The sequence below is a fragment of the Gekko japonicus genome, unplaced genomic scaffold (genome assembly GCF_001447785.1).
Source record: "Gekko japonicus isolate JY-2015 unplaced genomic scaffold, Gekko_japonicus_V1.1 scaffold24, whole genome shotgun sequence".
In the NCBI taxonomy this organism is placed as follows: Eukaryota; Metazoa; Chordata; class Lepidosauria; order Squamata; family Gekkonidae; genus Gekko; species Gekko japonicus.
This window is the reverse complement of record NW_015164665.1, coordinates 1,916,635-1,933,192: the sequence shown is the minus strand read 5'-3', so window position 1 is coordinate 1,933,192 and position 16,558 is coordinate 1,916,635. Positions and strand designations below refer to the sequence as shown.

The window sequence follows — 16,558 nt, the reverse complement described above, 5'->3', positions numbered from 1 at the left end:
AAGGCTCACCTGCGGGTGCTTCTCCCGTGGAGTGTTCCCCCCCGCGAGTATTGCTGCTGTGTCTCTCCCAAGCAAACGGCCTCCCTGCAGCCAGCAAGTCAGCCCCGGAGTTGCAGGGCAGGGGATGCCGCCGCCGCCACCGGACCTCTCCCAAGTAAGCAGCCTCCTCGCAGCCAGCGAGTCGGCCGTGGAACAGGGGCCGCCGCCAGGTCTCTCCCAAGCGAGCGACCTAACCACGGCCAGGAAAACAACGAAGAAGCAGTAGAAAGGGAGGCAGAAGAGGGGGGAGATTGTTTTTGGGGGGAGAAACAGGGAGGAGAGAGGGGCAGACTGACAACGGGTGGGGGAAGAGGGGTGAGACATAGAAGGGGAGAGAGAAGAAAGGAGGTAAGAAAGGATTCCTCGAGAAGGGGGTGGGGAGGAGAACTAAAATAGAAGGAGTGAGAGGAGAAAGGGAGGTGAGGGAAGATTGATAGATAAGACAGGAGGGAAATTTGACAGAGAAGGGGGGAGAGGCAAGCAAAGGTGGGGGAAATGCCCCCTCCCCGCAAGTTTCTTGCGTGTCTCCCCTTGTAATTTATATAATTGCCAACATTACCTATCAAAGAAGACCTTCTGCTGCAAAGTACCATTAAACCAATTAACTTAGTCTGTGAGGCCTCCAAGTTAGCAAATTGCTAGGTATTCCTTGTATGTTAATATAATCACTTAGGGCACTGACAGCACAATCCTAAACAGAGTTACAGCCTTCTAGGTCCATTCTTTTCAATGAATTTAGGAACATTTTACACTTTATCTGTTTTACACTTTAAATATCCACATTGGGTGCATTCAGACACGCCATTTGATCTGGTGTCGTGACAGTTCAGCAACTGATTTTATATGCACGATCACACAGTCAACATCTGCCTCCCATCCCCAGCCATTGGTTTCTGACTCAAAACCCCTTTAACCCGGAGTATTTTGTTACCAGGTCCCAAAGTGGTGTTTTCTCAGCTCTCCTGTTTAAAGCCGCATTTCCCCCCTGTGTGATCGCTCCTCCGGTGTCAAGCCACTTCTGGTTTAAACCCCCTCCCTGCTCAAAAGCTGCCCGAGGCTTCCGCTTTTCGCCCGCCATTTTTTTAGCGTCTCCAGTGCGCACATAGGCGGAGCTCCACTACCGTGTTTAGAAAACTGACATTTAAACAGTCACTTGTTTTAGAGTTTAGATGAGTTTGGGATCTCACAGAGGCCATTTTCGGGTCAAACGTTTAAAGGGAAGTCTTTTGTTGGAGGAGTTGGATTGACTCACCCTGGTGGTTCTACACATGCGTTTCGCCCCCCCATTCTACGGATGAGTGCTTATGCGCATGCGCAAACTGAGGGGGAGAACTTGCCAACACACGCTCCCGCACGTCGGTAGTGTAGACGCCGGGGAGTGACGTGACTGCACGGTGAGGCGGGATAAGGGAGGTAAGTATGATCACGATTATCCAGATCAAATATAATCTGGTTAGAACCGGAGCAGTTTAACCCGCTCTCAGCATGCCGTCTGACCACACCCACTGAGATCTAAAATCACATGGAGATTTATTAGCCGCCTTTCTCCCTTACGAAACTCAAGGCAGCTTTCAATATAACAATGATTTTTTTCAAAGTACAAGAATATAAATTGACAATTACGAAGACTCACAAAAGTTCAAAATTTAGACTTAAAGATCGGTTTTAAAAGGTCTGGGGACTGTTAATGTGGTGCTGGATATGTTTGGCTGCACCCTAAGCCTTTACGCACACAATGCTGTAGGAATCTGTTACATAAACTAGGAAAAGTACAACCAACAGCCCTGTTTAAAAAAAAGTATTCATTCTTCAGCACTGCAGAGGAAATACTTAACAGGGATGGGCATGAACCTGGAAAATGCAGTTCGTGGTTTGTGGCCTGCCTGGTTTGTGAATCATGAACCGTCACAAACTTTTAGAGGCTAAACAAACTGGTTCAGTTCATGAGGTTTGTGATGTAGTAGAAAACCCCCTGGTGTGCTAGAGTTACCAACCTCATAAGAGTTCTTTGTCTGACTCTCCTCTACCTGCCTTCCAAGTTGGGTAATTATTGGATTATTGGATTATGGCCCCCCCCAAAAGGTACCCCCATCCTCCATTGTTTCCAATGGCGAAAAAAAGAAAGAAAGAGCAATAGAAGCCCAGCAGAACACAAAGTCCCTGAGAATCTGCAATGGAAACTGAAGGTGGGGGCATTTTTGTAAGTCCAGCAGAACTAGTGCAATGTGCACAGCAGAACCAGTGCCACTGTGATGGAGCAAACCCAACAGCACTAAGATAAAGAAAGGAAAGGGCTTTGGGGGAAAATGTCAGGCACAGATTTAAAAGCATATAAAATGCCCCCCTGCAAGCTACACACACCAAATACACAGGAAACCTCACCCTGCCACCCGCTCCTCTACAATCTCTCCACGTTTGGGGTGAACTATGGATCCCCCCAAGGTCTCCCACATTTATATCCTCCCACCCCTCCTGAGTGTGAACACTTCTGTGTGCCATGAAAGTGGGTACAAAGGGTGCACTTCATGGGGGGAAGTCCTCCACCCACTGCATACCACAGGCCCTTGCCCCCAGGCACCAAAACCATCCTTCCAGCCCTAGCAGGGCATCACCAGGGGTCTCAGAGCCTCCTTCCCCTGATCTGTTCCTGGGGCTCTCCACAGAGGCAAAAGAGTTGTTAGCACTGCCCAGAGAAACCAGCTGTTGTTAACACTCTTTGGAGAGGAGGACTCCGACAGCAGTGATTGGGGTGGGGGGGAGCCCATAGTTTGGAAACATTTCTGCACCCTCCCTAGTGACCCATGTGTGGCAGAGTGCCAGCTGTGCCACACCCATCTCTGGAGGGGCACAACCCCCCAACACTTGTCCTTCTCCATCCTCCACCCAACTATGTTGCCCTGGAGAAAAGAGTGGTGGCCAGAGGAAGAAGAGGAAGCAGTCACTCACCTCATCAGTGAAATGATTGTTGTAGGTGGCCAACCCTTCTCCCTCATGGAGGATGTAGCCTTTCACCAGCTGCTGCAACACCTGGCTCCCTGGTACTCCGTCCCCTTGCGGAGGACCAAGAGCTGACAAGTCTTGCCTATCACTCATCACTCCACAGTGGTGATGGTCAAGGGTGAGCTCTCCAGAGCACACAGCAAAATTGTACACGTCACAGCAGAACTCTGGAGCAGCCAGCAGCACAGCTACCTCTCCCTCACTGCCCAGTGATGGCAATCAGGTGATCTGTCTGGACTGTCATGGCATGGCATGGCCCAGGACCCAGGAGGAGACACTCCTGCCACCAGGTTACAAAGTGGTTCTACTCCATACACAGAGGATGGATACAGACTTCATGGCACAATACATTGTTGCTGTGATACAGAGTAGCCTGAGGGAGTGGGTGAGTGGCAGCAACATCATCTGTGGCTACATGTTCACAGATGCCAGTGTCAATATGTTGGCAGAGGTGACTTGTGTGACCTCATGGGCGTGCTCTGCCTGGCACACATGCTTCAGCTGGTGGTGAAGGATGCTCTGCAGCTGGTGAGCACTGTCAAGGCTTCCTGGGATGCTGCCCCCCTCAAGCTGTGGAGTTGAGTGGATATATAACATTCTGATCCCATAGAACAGAATAGGAACTCTGTTACTGGCAGCCAGAAGTACCCGTTAAACTTTGGAGGGCTCCTATTGGTGCTTCCACGGCTGGAGAATTCCACCCCCTGTTGCTTTGAAGTGTTGTAAACATTTTAATTGAGCAGAGACAGTCTGTCTGGAAATTTATCCATTCACAAACCTCCATGAACAAGCATGAAAGTTCATAGAATGTTTGCGCCAGTCACCCTTCCATGAAAATCGCTTTGCAAACTATGAACCGGCCAAAATTCTTCACAAACTTTAGTTCATTAACTAGTTCATGCCCATCCCTAATTCTTAATGGTATTAACATGGCAGCTCCTTTTATTGGCACGTAACTGGAAACCATGGTTAGTGTCTGAAACAAAATTTGGGTCATTCAAATCCTGGTTAACTAAAAAAAGTGCTGTTTTTATTGTCTTCATTCTTTTACCCTGCCTCACCAGCAGTGACCCTACTGGTATCCTGGTCTGCATGGTGGCAAGGGACAAGTTAAAATTCTACTGGATACATCATGTGAAACTAGCTTTTTCATCTTCCCTGCTGCAGCAGGCCAACCTCCTGTCCCTGCATTCAATGGAGCACTGGGAGCAAAAATGGCAGGAGATGATGGGGTGCAGTGCAGTGCTCTAGGAATTCCCGTTATCTATATGTTTTTACTATAGAGACTGAGGAAATTCTTAGAGTGTTGGTACTGTTGTGATGTCATTTCCCCTAGTCTGCACCTCAAAATGTTCCGACTCCTCAAATGCTCCCATATGGCCACCCTATGTGAAATCATAGTTAAGGCTTCACACTGCTATCTTATCCTGATTTTTTCCAGAGCTACCTCTCCTTTCTCTGAAGTCAGGTGGGAATGGAAATTTCAGACAGCATTTGAAAGAAGGAGAGAAAGGGGAAGTCTGCACTTAAAAATAATGCACTGCAAAGAGAGTGCACAGCTTACCCTGCAGAGACAAAGCAGCCCCTTCATACAACTAATTTGTTGGTAGGAGACAAGGTCTACAAAAAGACCTAAGGTTTGCAGAGGTAATGGCATATAATGGAACACTCCAGCCAGTCAGCCAACAAATACATTGCATCAAAGGTGGTTTGGAAAACCACAGGGGGAAAATGGACAACACAGAGAAGGAAACCAGACTGGACAACTTGTGTGAGAAAGGTACAACCCTCCCCCCCAAAAACTATGGCAGTAAAATTAATGCAAAAAGCAGTAAAATTAATGCAAAAAGTTCCATCTATATATATAAAAGAAAGTCCCCTCACCGTAAACTCAACGCCCAGGCCAAACCCCTGGACCTAGAGACACCAAATTCGGAGAGAGTGCTCCTATCATGGCATAGGTGCTCGCTAAGAAGGGATTTTTAGAAATTCGACCCCTAAGTGGGTCAAAAGGGGGGAAATGTGCTTCCCCCATTGACTCCTATGCGGCTGCTAGGCAGCTGACTCTCTGTACCCCTCACTCTCTGATTGGTCAGCTGCAGAGCTCAGTGTTCTGAGGTTAAAAAAAAAACCCAACAGTTACAGGGGACTGCAGAGAGCTAATGACAGTTGAGGAAATCAGGAGTGGCCAAGAACCACCTGTGAGGTGAAGCAAAGCTGCTGGCCCAGCCTCTCTGATGGCTTCCAACACACTCCCCCCACCTCCTACACCTAAGAGGCGGTTGTCTGTCAGGTGCAACCCCACCTCCACAGTGGCTTCTAATCCCCCTCCCCCTCCTACACTGGACATTTCTAGGAGCCATTTCGATGCGTGCCTCCCTCATGAACCTGAAGAAATGTCCACCACATCATCACTCCCTCACACCAACTCCCCCTCACACCTCTCACCTCTTACTACCCCCAAGAAAGCTCCTGGCTTTCTTGAGCCAGATACACCAACGGTACAAGGAGGAGGCAACTTAGGAATGTGGCAAAGACATTTGAACATAGTACTCCTGCAGTGCACTGAGCTGCACAGGACAAGTACCAGCAAAATCACCCTGAGGTGCTCAGAACAACACAGTCTCCATATAAGCAAAACAATCCAGGAACACAAGTAGATAGGCCATCACTTTCGTGAAAGGTAGCAGGAATTGACTTAACAGACGACTGCTTCTTAAATGGACAGTTCTATGTGGCCTGCTCCAGAGTGAGCTCATCAAGCAGCGTGGTGATCCTAGCACTTGAGAGCAGAACCACCAATGTGGTCTAGAGAGAGGTCCTTCAGTAGAGAGAGAAAAAAGTACGTATGTCTCGCTTCATTTCTTACACTACTATCTTCTCTGTTAGAATTCCTACAACAAATGTCAAATTTCAAATTTCACATCATCAGTATTATAACTGGATTTACAGAACTTAAATACCCAAGTGAAGCACGGGTAGCAGGCTAGTGTGTTAATAAACTAACTTCACACCATGGTTTTGGATCCTGGACCAATACATTTTAACTAACCATAGTGGTGTGGCCTGTATGTGGACAATCACATTAACCATATAGTTAGTTTATTTAAACCTTTGTTTCACATGAGTCTGAACCCATCCAGGATTATTTTGTTTTCCACCACACAAACCTTTGGGTGCTCTGAAGTGCCAGTATAAGGGCTCCCAGTGAGAGGTGAAGCTGCTCTTTTCATGCAGAAGATGGTAAGAATGGACACTGACCTTGCCAGTGGTCTTCAAAGTGGGCACGTAAGACTCAGTTGACACTACTTGATGGGTGCTACCCAGCAACAGCATTAATAGGATAGTAACACAGATACTCGCCAGCTGGAATAATCCAGCAGAATAACAGATGTGATAACAAACAATTGTATGATGGGTCATTTATTATTATCCATTTTATTTTTAGCTTGTGACAAAGGCAAAGTGTTGGAGATGGGTAGTGTTTATATACACAGAAAGCACCGAAATAAATAAAACAAAGGTTACTATGGCTTCCGACACATTCACAAAGGTTTTTTAATGGGCTAATGGCTTTAGGCATAACATTAAAAATAAAAAATGACGTCCTCCAGGAGTCTACCATGTGGTCATTGCTATTCAAATTGAACACACATTCCAAAAATTGCCAAGGCTAACAGTTTCCCTGTCTTCAATCTTTTCTTAGTGGAATGTGAATACCTGTCTCCTGTGAAAGAAGAAAAGGACCTGAATGCCAACACCAGGTATTTACAGTCTTCCAGGTGTATTTAAAAAAAGGACACAGTCAACTTTAATAGATCTCATATTCAACAATGCTCTCTGTTGGTTTATGGTTGACTCCCGAATCTATTTCAACTATTGTTATCTTTTACAACATAGGTCGGTCATTTTTAACACAGGATGGAATTCCATAAGAACTTCACTTGGGCCAATCTTCACGATGTCCTCATAGGATAACAACCATGACCCGTGGGTTGAAGCAGCTTCAGCTCCCCACCTGTGCCAGTTTCATATCCAAAAACTGCACTGTGGAGCCACTGTTGGCTTCTCTGCAAAAATTACATATAGTCACATAATTTTACAATGGAGCCAATATTGCAGTTTTGCAGTGGAGCCAATAGTGGTTCCATGAGGTAGCTTGATGTTGTGAAAACTGCATGGGGGAGGAGGCTGAAGCGACTTCGTTGGAAGGTCTTCACTCCCTGGCGGGGGGTGGGAGGGAGCTCTCTGGGAGTGCAGGGGATGGGGCGACATCACCGTGTATGATGTCCCCAGTGTGATAATGTCATACAGAAGTGATGTCATTATGCTGGGGATGCTGTATGGTGTAGCTGTAGTATTTTGGGCAAAATCTGTGCCAGGTAGTGAGTATTGGGGGTGGGGCTTCCCCCTGCTGGCCAGCTGGCCAGGAGCAGATTTTTGAGCCCGCCAAATTGGGGGATCCCTTACTCCCACCTGGGGGCTGGCGACCCTACACCAGGGTCATAAGCACAGAAGAGTTCATGTGGGTCTGGGAGGTACAAGACTCCCATTGCACATTTGATACATAGTCCTCATGTCATCCCCCAACAAAGAGGAAGAATTTGTAAAATGGAGATTAACCCTGAGAGGCATTTTATTTCCCTCTCTGTAAATTCCAATGAGGCTGCCATGTTAGTCTTTTGCAGGAAAAGAAGTATTCTTTGGGCACATCAAAGTTTTTTTGAAGATAAACTTTTATGGGCAACAGATACATTGTCAGATGCACAAAATATATTTTGCTGACTGAGAATCTAGGTGGGGGGGGGGGGAAGCTGTGGAATGCAGATTATGCCATTTCTCCTCAGCTCTGTGCAACCCTCTGCTGATACAGTGAAGTTTATTGATGAATTCTTTCAGCTCTTTCTCTCTGGAATCCCTCTGTGGAGTTCATGTGTGGAGCTCTGCCTTCCAAACTCTTCCTTCTAATATACCTCCATCAAGTCACAAAACTTCTTATGGTGATTAAAAGAATCACCATGATTGGGTTTTTTTGGGGGGGTCTGTGAACTCACCTTCCAGTAATATATTTCCAGATACAAGATTCCAATAGACGTGTATGCAATGTTCATTGATCCTTCTTGAAAATACCCTGTGTAGATAAAAGGACGGTGTGTGTGTGTGTGTGTGTATGGGAGGAAGAATGATTGTTACCACTAGGTGGCTCTACTTTATTATGAATGATGATAATTTTAGTCATACGTAATCTGTTCCATTGTATTAGAATTAAGTGTTTTGCGCTAAGGCAAAGACAATGTCAAGTAAAAACTAGTACACTTGAGAAGACTGAAGCACAAGATGTGAGAACAAAGGTTGGGTCTTTTGGAGGGGTCAGCATTCCAGCCCTTGAAAACAGAATACAGGGCAAAAAAAATGAAAAGCCCATGTCCAAGTAGCCAGTGAAAGGAAATAATATCCTTAAGTTGATCACGGGGAAGAGAGGGAGTCATAACTGGTCCAAGGAGAAAGTGGATGGAACAGAAAGGGGCAGGTGGTGGCAAGAAGGAGTAAGAAAGGATGAGGAGGATGCATGAAGGAAGATGGTATAGAAAGTTCAGGTTGTCACTTCCATGGATACTGTGTGGGCACAAAAAATCTGCAACTCCTCAGACACTGTAATTATTTATATTAAACTGTAACCCAGCAGGACCATCTCAAGGTGTTGAGTACAAATGGATTAATGAAAAAATAATCTAGAGTTTTCAGGGAGATAAAGCAAGTGGATGAGATCTCCATATTCCAGATGTGAGTGTGAGAGTGCAGCTTGCCCAGGATCAGCGTGTAAATATTGGGATCTTTGTTTAATAGAGCAGAGTTTGCCCAGTCATAGAAGTGTGATGCTGAGTGCAGTAAATAAATCTCCCAAGGAGTATATTGCAAAAAGTAAAACTTACATTTTATTCAAGTTGATTCAGTTCACATCCAGGTTCCAGTCAAAAGGAGAGAGAGAAACCTAATCTTTCCTGATGACAAGTGGCCAGCTGTTTTGGCATCATCTGGCTGGAGCAAGTGATGCTCTGTATTCTTGGTGCTGGGGGGGGGACAGTGGGAGGGCTTCTTGTGTCCTGGCCCCACTGGTGGACCTCCTGATGGCACCTGGTATTTTTGGCAACTGTGTGACAGAGTGTTGGACTGGATGGGCCTTTGGCCTGATCCAACATTGGCTTCTCTTATGTTCTTATATGGGAGTATGAGGATATTGTTTCTACAGGAGAGACCTGTGGAGATGTGTGACTCCATGAAAAGCCATGTACAGAATGGGGAGAACAAAATACACACAGAGAGAAGAGGAGTCAGAAGTCAGCTCCCAGGTTAAGACAAAGAGAAGCATCCTATTCAAGGAGATAACACTTATAGGCAGAGATCACACGCTCCTTTAGATCTGACATAGGCCCAAATGCCTGATGGAACTAAAGGGAGTGATCAGACAGCAACATCTGGGAAGTGTCCTGCAGTCGTCAGCAACCCGTGCTGCTCCTCCATGGAAGTAGAGTTAAAGGACACCAGGGAAAGTCCAGTCCTGATGCTTGCTGACAGGCCACACATGGACTTTCCCCTGTCTGATCACTGAAGCAGGCTCTCATGCTGTCGGGATGGTCTGATCATGCCATCCTGACTCCGTGCCGTGTTTCCTCCCCCTTCGCAGTATGCGCATCATCGCATACTCCATAGGGGGCCCTCAGTGTGAAGGTGCAATTCCTCGATTGCTTGTTCATGTGCCAGGGAAACAAACAGCAAAAAAAAAAACCAACCCACAACTCGCCCACAGTTGTGTCTGATCACATAGTGATGGGCTGTGCCCGCTGTTTCAAAGGGCTGTGTGATCTCACAACTGCGTGTCATATTCCTCCGGAGGAAATAGCCTCTCTTCCCCTGTGCTTCAACTGGTGCGTGTGACCACAGCCATACACACTTAGTGATGTAGTGCCCACCAACGTCCAGATATGCTGAGTCACCCACTCCAACACAATGTTCACGTAAACAAGTACAGTGGCTAAGCAAGCAAGCAGTCCACATACTTTCCTACCAATGCTCCTTCTAAGCTGTGGAGTCTTGTGAGCAAAAATTCTACTTTGTGAATTAGTGGCATTAAAGTGAGTGAGCAATTTGGCTACTGCATGAATTAGCTATCTCTGGCGCCATCCTTCCTGAGCTACGACAAAAATGTGTGAGCCAGAGGCTAAGAAACTGTGAGATAGCTCACACTAACTCGGCTTAGAGGGAACACTGCTACCTTTAGTGTAATCCTAAAGACACTTTCCTGGGAGAAATCCCCACTGAATAACATAGGACATACTTCTGAATAGACCTGTTTTGGATTGCACCAGTTTGCTTTTAGCCTCCTGCTGGCCTTTGGTGCCCCAAGCAGTTGATCACGTGACTTAGAATAGGAACAACCTTATGCATTTGGTGAGATTTGAACTATGTGTGAACAAAAGATGAATCATTTGTTCCTCTTGGCAAACTTGGCAAGACCTCATGGGAAAAAACAGATTTGGATACGGAACAATCTGTTATTCTGCTAGTGTGTGCTGTTTCACAATGGTGTAAGCAAACACAATCATCACTTCAGCAGACAGACATTTTATGATTGAAGCAACTAATACTGAAGAAATGTAACATCCCTTTTCTTTTGTTGTTAAGGAGAATTTGATACAAATTGCGTATGTGTACATTTTTATACCAATGGAATGCAGTCCAATAAAAACACCTTATCACATTCATTCTGCAGAACCAAATTGGCATCAAAACTGTCTAAATCTAAGAGTAACCACACAGAAGAAATTACTTAAGAAAAATTTGTTTTAAAAATTTATAAATGTTATGGTACATTATTTTTTATTATTTTTAAATTATATTTACACAGTGACTGTGAATCATGAAGATGGCACTACACGGTTTAAAAGAAGAGACACATCGAACTTAGATCCTTGAGATCCTGGATGGCCAGGATATGAAGCTTGGTTCCTACCAGTCACCAAAAGGAACACATTTGGCTGTTCCTGTTAGTGTTGCTCATCATAATGACAGCATCAGTTCTCCACAACAAAGGTCCTGAAGTTAAGTCTTACTGCTGTGCAATTCAGAAAGAACATTTAGAAAACAATCCCCTTTCAGACATTTCTCAGGGCAATTCACCTTTCCCCCTGAAAATATGTATGGTCTATTTGTAAGGTTGCCCAAATATACAAATGTTCCCTTGATTTTGAAATTCTTTGCTCTTCAGTGTATGAATCACAGAACTAAAGTACTATCAATGTAGCGTACTTCATCTTCCTTCTGGTAATTATGGTAATACCTCATATAGGACTTGTACTGATGAATAAGTTAGAAATCCTGGAACAAATCTGATATGCAGTGACAAATCACATTGTTCTCTGATACTACAAATTACAAAGCATGGCTCTACCCCAGAAGTCTTTTTGTTCTTTGTAATGTACTTTGAGCTGCGGTGGCTCAAGTGGTTAAGACGCTGAACTGCAGGCTGTGGAAGAAGGACAGTAGTTCAGCAGTTCGAGACCCGGGTGCCGCATGATGGAGTGAGCTCCCATCTCTAGTTCCAGCTCCTGACAACCTAGCAGTTCAAAAGCAAGAAATTGCAAGTAGATAAATAGGTACCGCTTCGGTGGGAAGGTAACAGCGTTCCGTGCACCTTGGTGTTTAGTCATGCCGGCCACATGACCACGGAAGCGTCTTCGGACAGCGCTGGCTCTTCGGCTTTGAAACGGAGATGAGCACCGCAACCCTAGAGTCGGATTCGACTGGCTTTCGAGCAAGGGAACCTTTACCTTTAATGTACTTTGAAGGTTTTTGCAATGAAAAATGCAAAAGAAACATGGATGTTGGGGGCTGTGGCTGTGTCTTAAGAGAGAGAAGAGAGACTCTGAACATGTCCTATTTTCGTATGAGGGATCTAGTTGCTGAGGAGCAACTTTAGCTCAACAGCCAAAATGGAGGCCTTCCTTTCCTGAATCCCAGTCCCTCTTACAGAGTAACACTCCTGCTTTATTGTGGAAGGGATAAGGAAACAAAAGAGAAAACAATGAAAGAACTAAGAGAGAGTCTTAAGATTTCCTGCACAGTCATGCTGAGCTGTCATTCTCTACCTTGGAGTTGGCTTCTTTGTTGCAGAGATAATACTAGCTGGCTTCTGAGGGTATGAAAGCTCTACACCAGATTTCCTAGGGGTTCTCCCTTTCTGGTTTGTCATGCAACCTTGGCTCATTTAGAGAACCTAGAATCTTCCTTCCCACTTAAAGCACTTTCTCCTTGCTTAGCGACAGATGATCACTTCCCTTTTTATTAAATGACTCCAATTTTGCCTACCACAGGGATCTTCCTTTTTCCTCTGAGCTTATCTCTCCCCCTCCACAAATGAATTTTGGCATGGGTTGTATTTTCAAAGAATAGACAGTTTTTCTCTCAGTGTTTGGAATGTGGCATGTGATAACTGTGCTTATGAATGTGGTGCCCTGTTGGATCAGACCAGTGGTTCACCAAGTCCAACATCCTTTTTCACACACAGTGGCTAACTGGTTGTCCTGGATGACCAGCAAGCACAGAGTAAAGGCCAAGGACTTCCCCTGATGTTGCCTCCTAGAACTAGCTTAAAGGTTTACGGCCTGTAGATGCGGAGGTTAGCTTTATTGAAATAGTGGCTAGATAGTGAAGGATTACAGCCTCAATAAGAATCAAGGCCCCACGGGTCTGTAATTTACCTTTTACTGCATATCTTTTTTCTTACAAAGTGTCATATTTCCATTGTTTTCCATATGTCAAGGTCTGGACCTTTTCCCCTTCTAGGCCTCAACTATGGTTTTGCAGTGTGTGTATTCACTTTACCACAGAGACAATTTGAAATGAGTGCCTAGCCTACCTTAGCTCAAGTTCCATTGGTTAGGTAACAAAAGATGAGAAGAATCAATTTCTGCAGAGCTTCCTCAGTAACCACGTAGCTGCCTTCTCTCACTATCATCCTACTCTCTTCATTAAACCTTTCTATTCAAGCCAGGGAAAATAGCTGTTGAGCCATCTTTTAACCCCTTTTGTTTTATCCACTGCTAATGGCTCTTATAACCTGTGCCCTGAGTCCAGCTTTAATATTACTTCTGCCACAGTATTTTGATAGCCAAGTGAGTGGAGATAATTAACCACAACATTCCACACAGAACACTACTCTTTAGTTCCTGCATATGAGTATGTTAGGGCTGCCAGCTCCAGGTTGGGAAATACCTGGAGATTTTGGGGGTGAAGCCAGAGATAGGCAGGGTTTGGGGAGGGGGCGGCCTTCAGTGGGGTATAATGACAGAGTCCATTTTCCAAAGCAGCCATTTTCTCCAGGTGTACTGATCTGTGGAGATCTGTTATAATAGCAGGAGGTCTCCAGTCACCACCTGGAGGTTGGCAACCCTATGTGCATGGACAAATGGTCATGTGCAGCTGCGCACAACAAGTACTATGGCCACCTAGCTAGTTTGCTTTGTTTGGTTGTTGACCTCTCACTTTTAAAAAGTTCAGATCTGATTTTTGTTAGTATGGAAATAAGCCAAAGCCTTGTACTTTAACAACCTTAGAAATCTGGCAACACTACTTAGAAAGATGGTGTGCCAGTGTCTCCTGTGACAGGATACTGTAAGTAACAGCCACTTCTAAAGCAGCATGGGCAAGCATGGGCTAGTAGGATGCTCCGCTTCTTGTACTGGCCACACTTCCTACTGATATTCTGGTTGTTGTGAATAAGGCTGCTGACCCTCTTCCCCTTCCATCATCCTTTGATATGGAAATAATACTGTTGTACAAGAAGACACTGGATTTGGCAGTGCTCACATATCTGTGTGGTCTAGTAGTTAGAGTGTCCAACAAGGATCTGGGAGACTCAGGTTTGAAACTCCATTCTGTCATGGAAGCTTTCATGGCCTGTTACTCTCTCTCAGCCTAATCTATATCACAGGTGTGTTGTGAGTATATAATGGAGGAGGAGAGTGATGTTGAAAGCCACTTTGTGTTCCCAGGGGAGAGAAAACTGGGTATAAATAAATGGGGATATAAAGCACAGCATGTTTTAGGATCGGGACATAGAAAATATTAAACACTTTACTGAGGCATTCGGAACATTGGCACCTTTCACACTGCTGTTTTAAACCGGTTGTTATCTGTTGCTGGCCTGATTCTCTGTAAAGCAACATGGGGAGGTTTTAGATAGCATATTTAAACCTGTTTATGAGCATTGTCTGAAATGCTCTGCCCATTTCAAAACGCACCACTTCCCCCCCACCCCTTTTTGCAGCAGGTTCTATTTGGGCTTTTTAAAAAAAGTTCTAACTTTTGTGCTATAGCGCTAGACCAGTAGAGCAATTAAATGATATCTGAAGGCTATATTCATCTAGCCCTATAGAAGGCTATATAGTCCAGCACAATAGCTATATTCGTCTAGCGCTATAGTGCAAAAGTTAAAATGTTCAAAAATTAAAAAAGAAAAGAAAACAGCTGAAATAGAACATGCTGTGAAAAAGGGTGGGGGGAAATTTGCTCTTTCAGAAGTGCCACAATCATTTCAGTGATTCAGAAGCGCAATGAACACCTGAAAATGGAAGAAGGAGTTTTAAAAAAAAAAAAATGGCTCAGTCCCACTTTGCGAACGGGATGCAAGTGGCTTTGTTTGATAAGGCAAATAAAATCCGTTAGCAGCCAGGAGCGAAAATGGTTGTGTCTGAAATGGCACCAAAAATCTGTTAGCAACTGGCAGCTAAAATAGATTGCATAGGTTGTTTGAAAGGGGCCGTTTTCAGTCACTTGAGTCTGATACCCTACTAGCATAAAGCACTGAAACACCATTTCAGTATCTAAAACAGCGACAAGTAGTTCTCATTGGCCGTTTAACACAAATGCCACTGACTGTTTCTGGGAAAGATAAATTCTGATTATTTGTTTGACATACTCTTAGTGGGATTTATGGACACATGAAATGTTTTAGGGTCACTAAGGAACATTTACCATGTGGGGAAGAGGCAGCAGCATCATTTCTGAAAGTAATTATGGGTCTCAAGTATTCTTAGATTCAAGTCTGTCATCTTTGCATTGCCTCTTTTTTGCTATCACTTGGTATCGGATGAAGGTCAATGTATGTTTTGTAATATGAGCAATATACTTCTATAATTAAGGGAAAAGATATGTTATTCACACACATACACAAGAACATAGTAATAACAAATTGAGCACATAACTAAAAGTAAGTATGTTAATATCTCCAAAATGCTTATAAATGCTTATCTCACAGATGTGTGTTATTAGGTAAAAATTGAAAAAGGTTACGAACACTATGTTATGAAATATAATGATGCTACCGCAGTGTATTATTTCTGTAAATAATTATGAGATTTAAGTGAATAATGTCTAATTTTCCTGAGCGCCTGTATTGTAAGGATGAATTTATTAGTGAATGGTCTGTATCTGCAAGAGTCAGAAAGTCAGTCTTCAGCTATTGGGAGAGACGATGCAGATAAAGGAAGGAGCCAGCAAAAACTGTTTTATGGTGCTGAAAATAATAGCAATTCCGGGGAAAATATATTCTATACAAAATAAAATGTTCTGTTTAGGTGAGCCAACATTTTTTGGATGGAATTTTTGGATGTTTCTTAAGGTTTAAGTCAGATGTCACAAAAATCTACAATTTGTTAATGATATAGTCACAAATGAAATCCCAAAGTTTGTGCTGTCTCCCATTCTCTCAACTGTGGAGTGAAGAGAGAAGGTGGTTTGTTTACAGAAGTCCTTGATCCATCCAACCACTATTGGCTGCAATGTCTGAATTCTTGGGCACGAGCTGAGTGACGGGAACCCCAAGGCAAGAGCCGAACCAGGGAGGTGGGTGGGGGGCAGCGGGGAGAGTGTGGCCACAGGAGCAAGCTGTTTGGGAGAAGAGGGACCCAGGGAGGAGCAGGCTCCCAGGCATACCTGAAGATCCTGCAGGCAGACCCCGTGAAGAGAAGTCCCAGGAGGAGGACGCTACACCGGGCAAGCCAAGGAAGCATCGCCCATTGGGGGGCGGGACTCAGACGAGGGAGGGAAAAGACAGATAAAGGGAAGGCAGAACCACCAATAGGAGAAGGAAAGGAGGAGATGGAAAGGGAAAGGAACCACAGGGGAGAGAGGGAAACAGGAGCAGCAACAATAAAAGGAGGAAGGGACATGGGGGCCGGGGAGGAAGAAAGTGGCAGAATATTGACAGCAGAGAGCGAGAGAGAGACAACACACTACCAGCTGCAGACCTGCCATGTGGGTGTGCTGCAGGGAGGTGAAGTAACCTTGCAGCTCCCACATTCTGAGGCCTCTGCAACTTCCTCCAGGGAGCAGCAACATGGCAGAAAAGGGCAACCCCAAGAGAGGGCATCAGCAGCGCAACAGTTAGAATGCTGATTTGTGGCAAGGAACAACCCCCAGTTTGGTGAAGTGTGTGAATTAGGACAACACAACAAACTAT

The 16,558-nt window shown here is 44.8% G+C and overlaps 1 protein-coding gene across 2 annotated transcripts in view; it reads left to right on the top strand.

The window, feature by feature from the left end:
• TMEM154 (transmembrane protein 154) overlaps nt 1–11,254 on the top strand; it is a 42,453-nt gene extending 31,199 nt beyond the window's left edge. For both annotated transcript variants that reach the window (XM_015409043.1, XM_015409044.1), the window contains exons 5-6: nt 6,746–6,803; nt 10,946–11,254. In XM_015409043.1, coding sequence (XP_015264529.1) covers nt 6,746–6,803; nt 10,946–10,961 — 74 coding nt within the window. In that variant the 3' untranslated portion in view covers nt 10,962–11,254. The remainder of the gene's footprint in view (nt 1–6,745; nt 6,804–10,945) is intronic.
• Nucleotides 11,255–16,558: the final 5,304 nt, after the last annotated feature.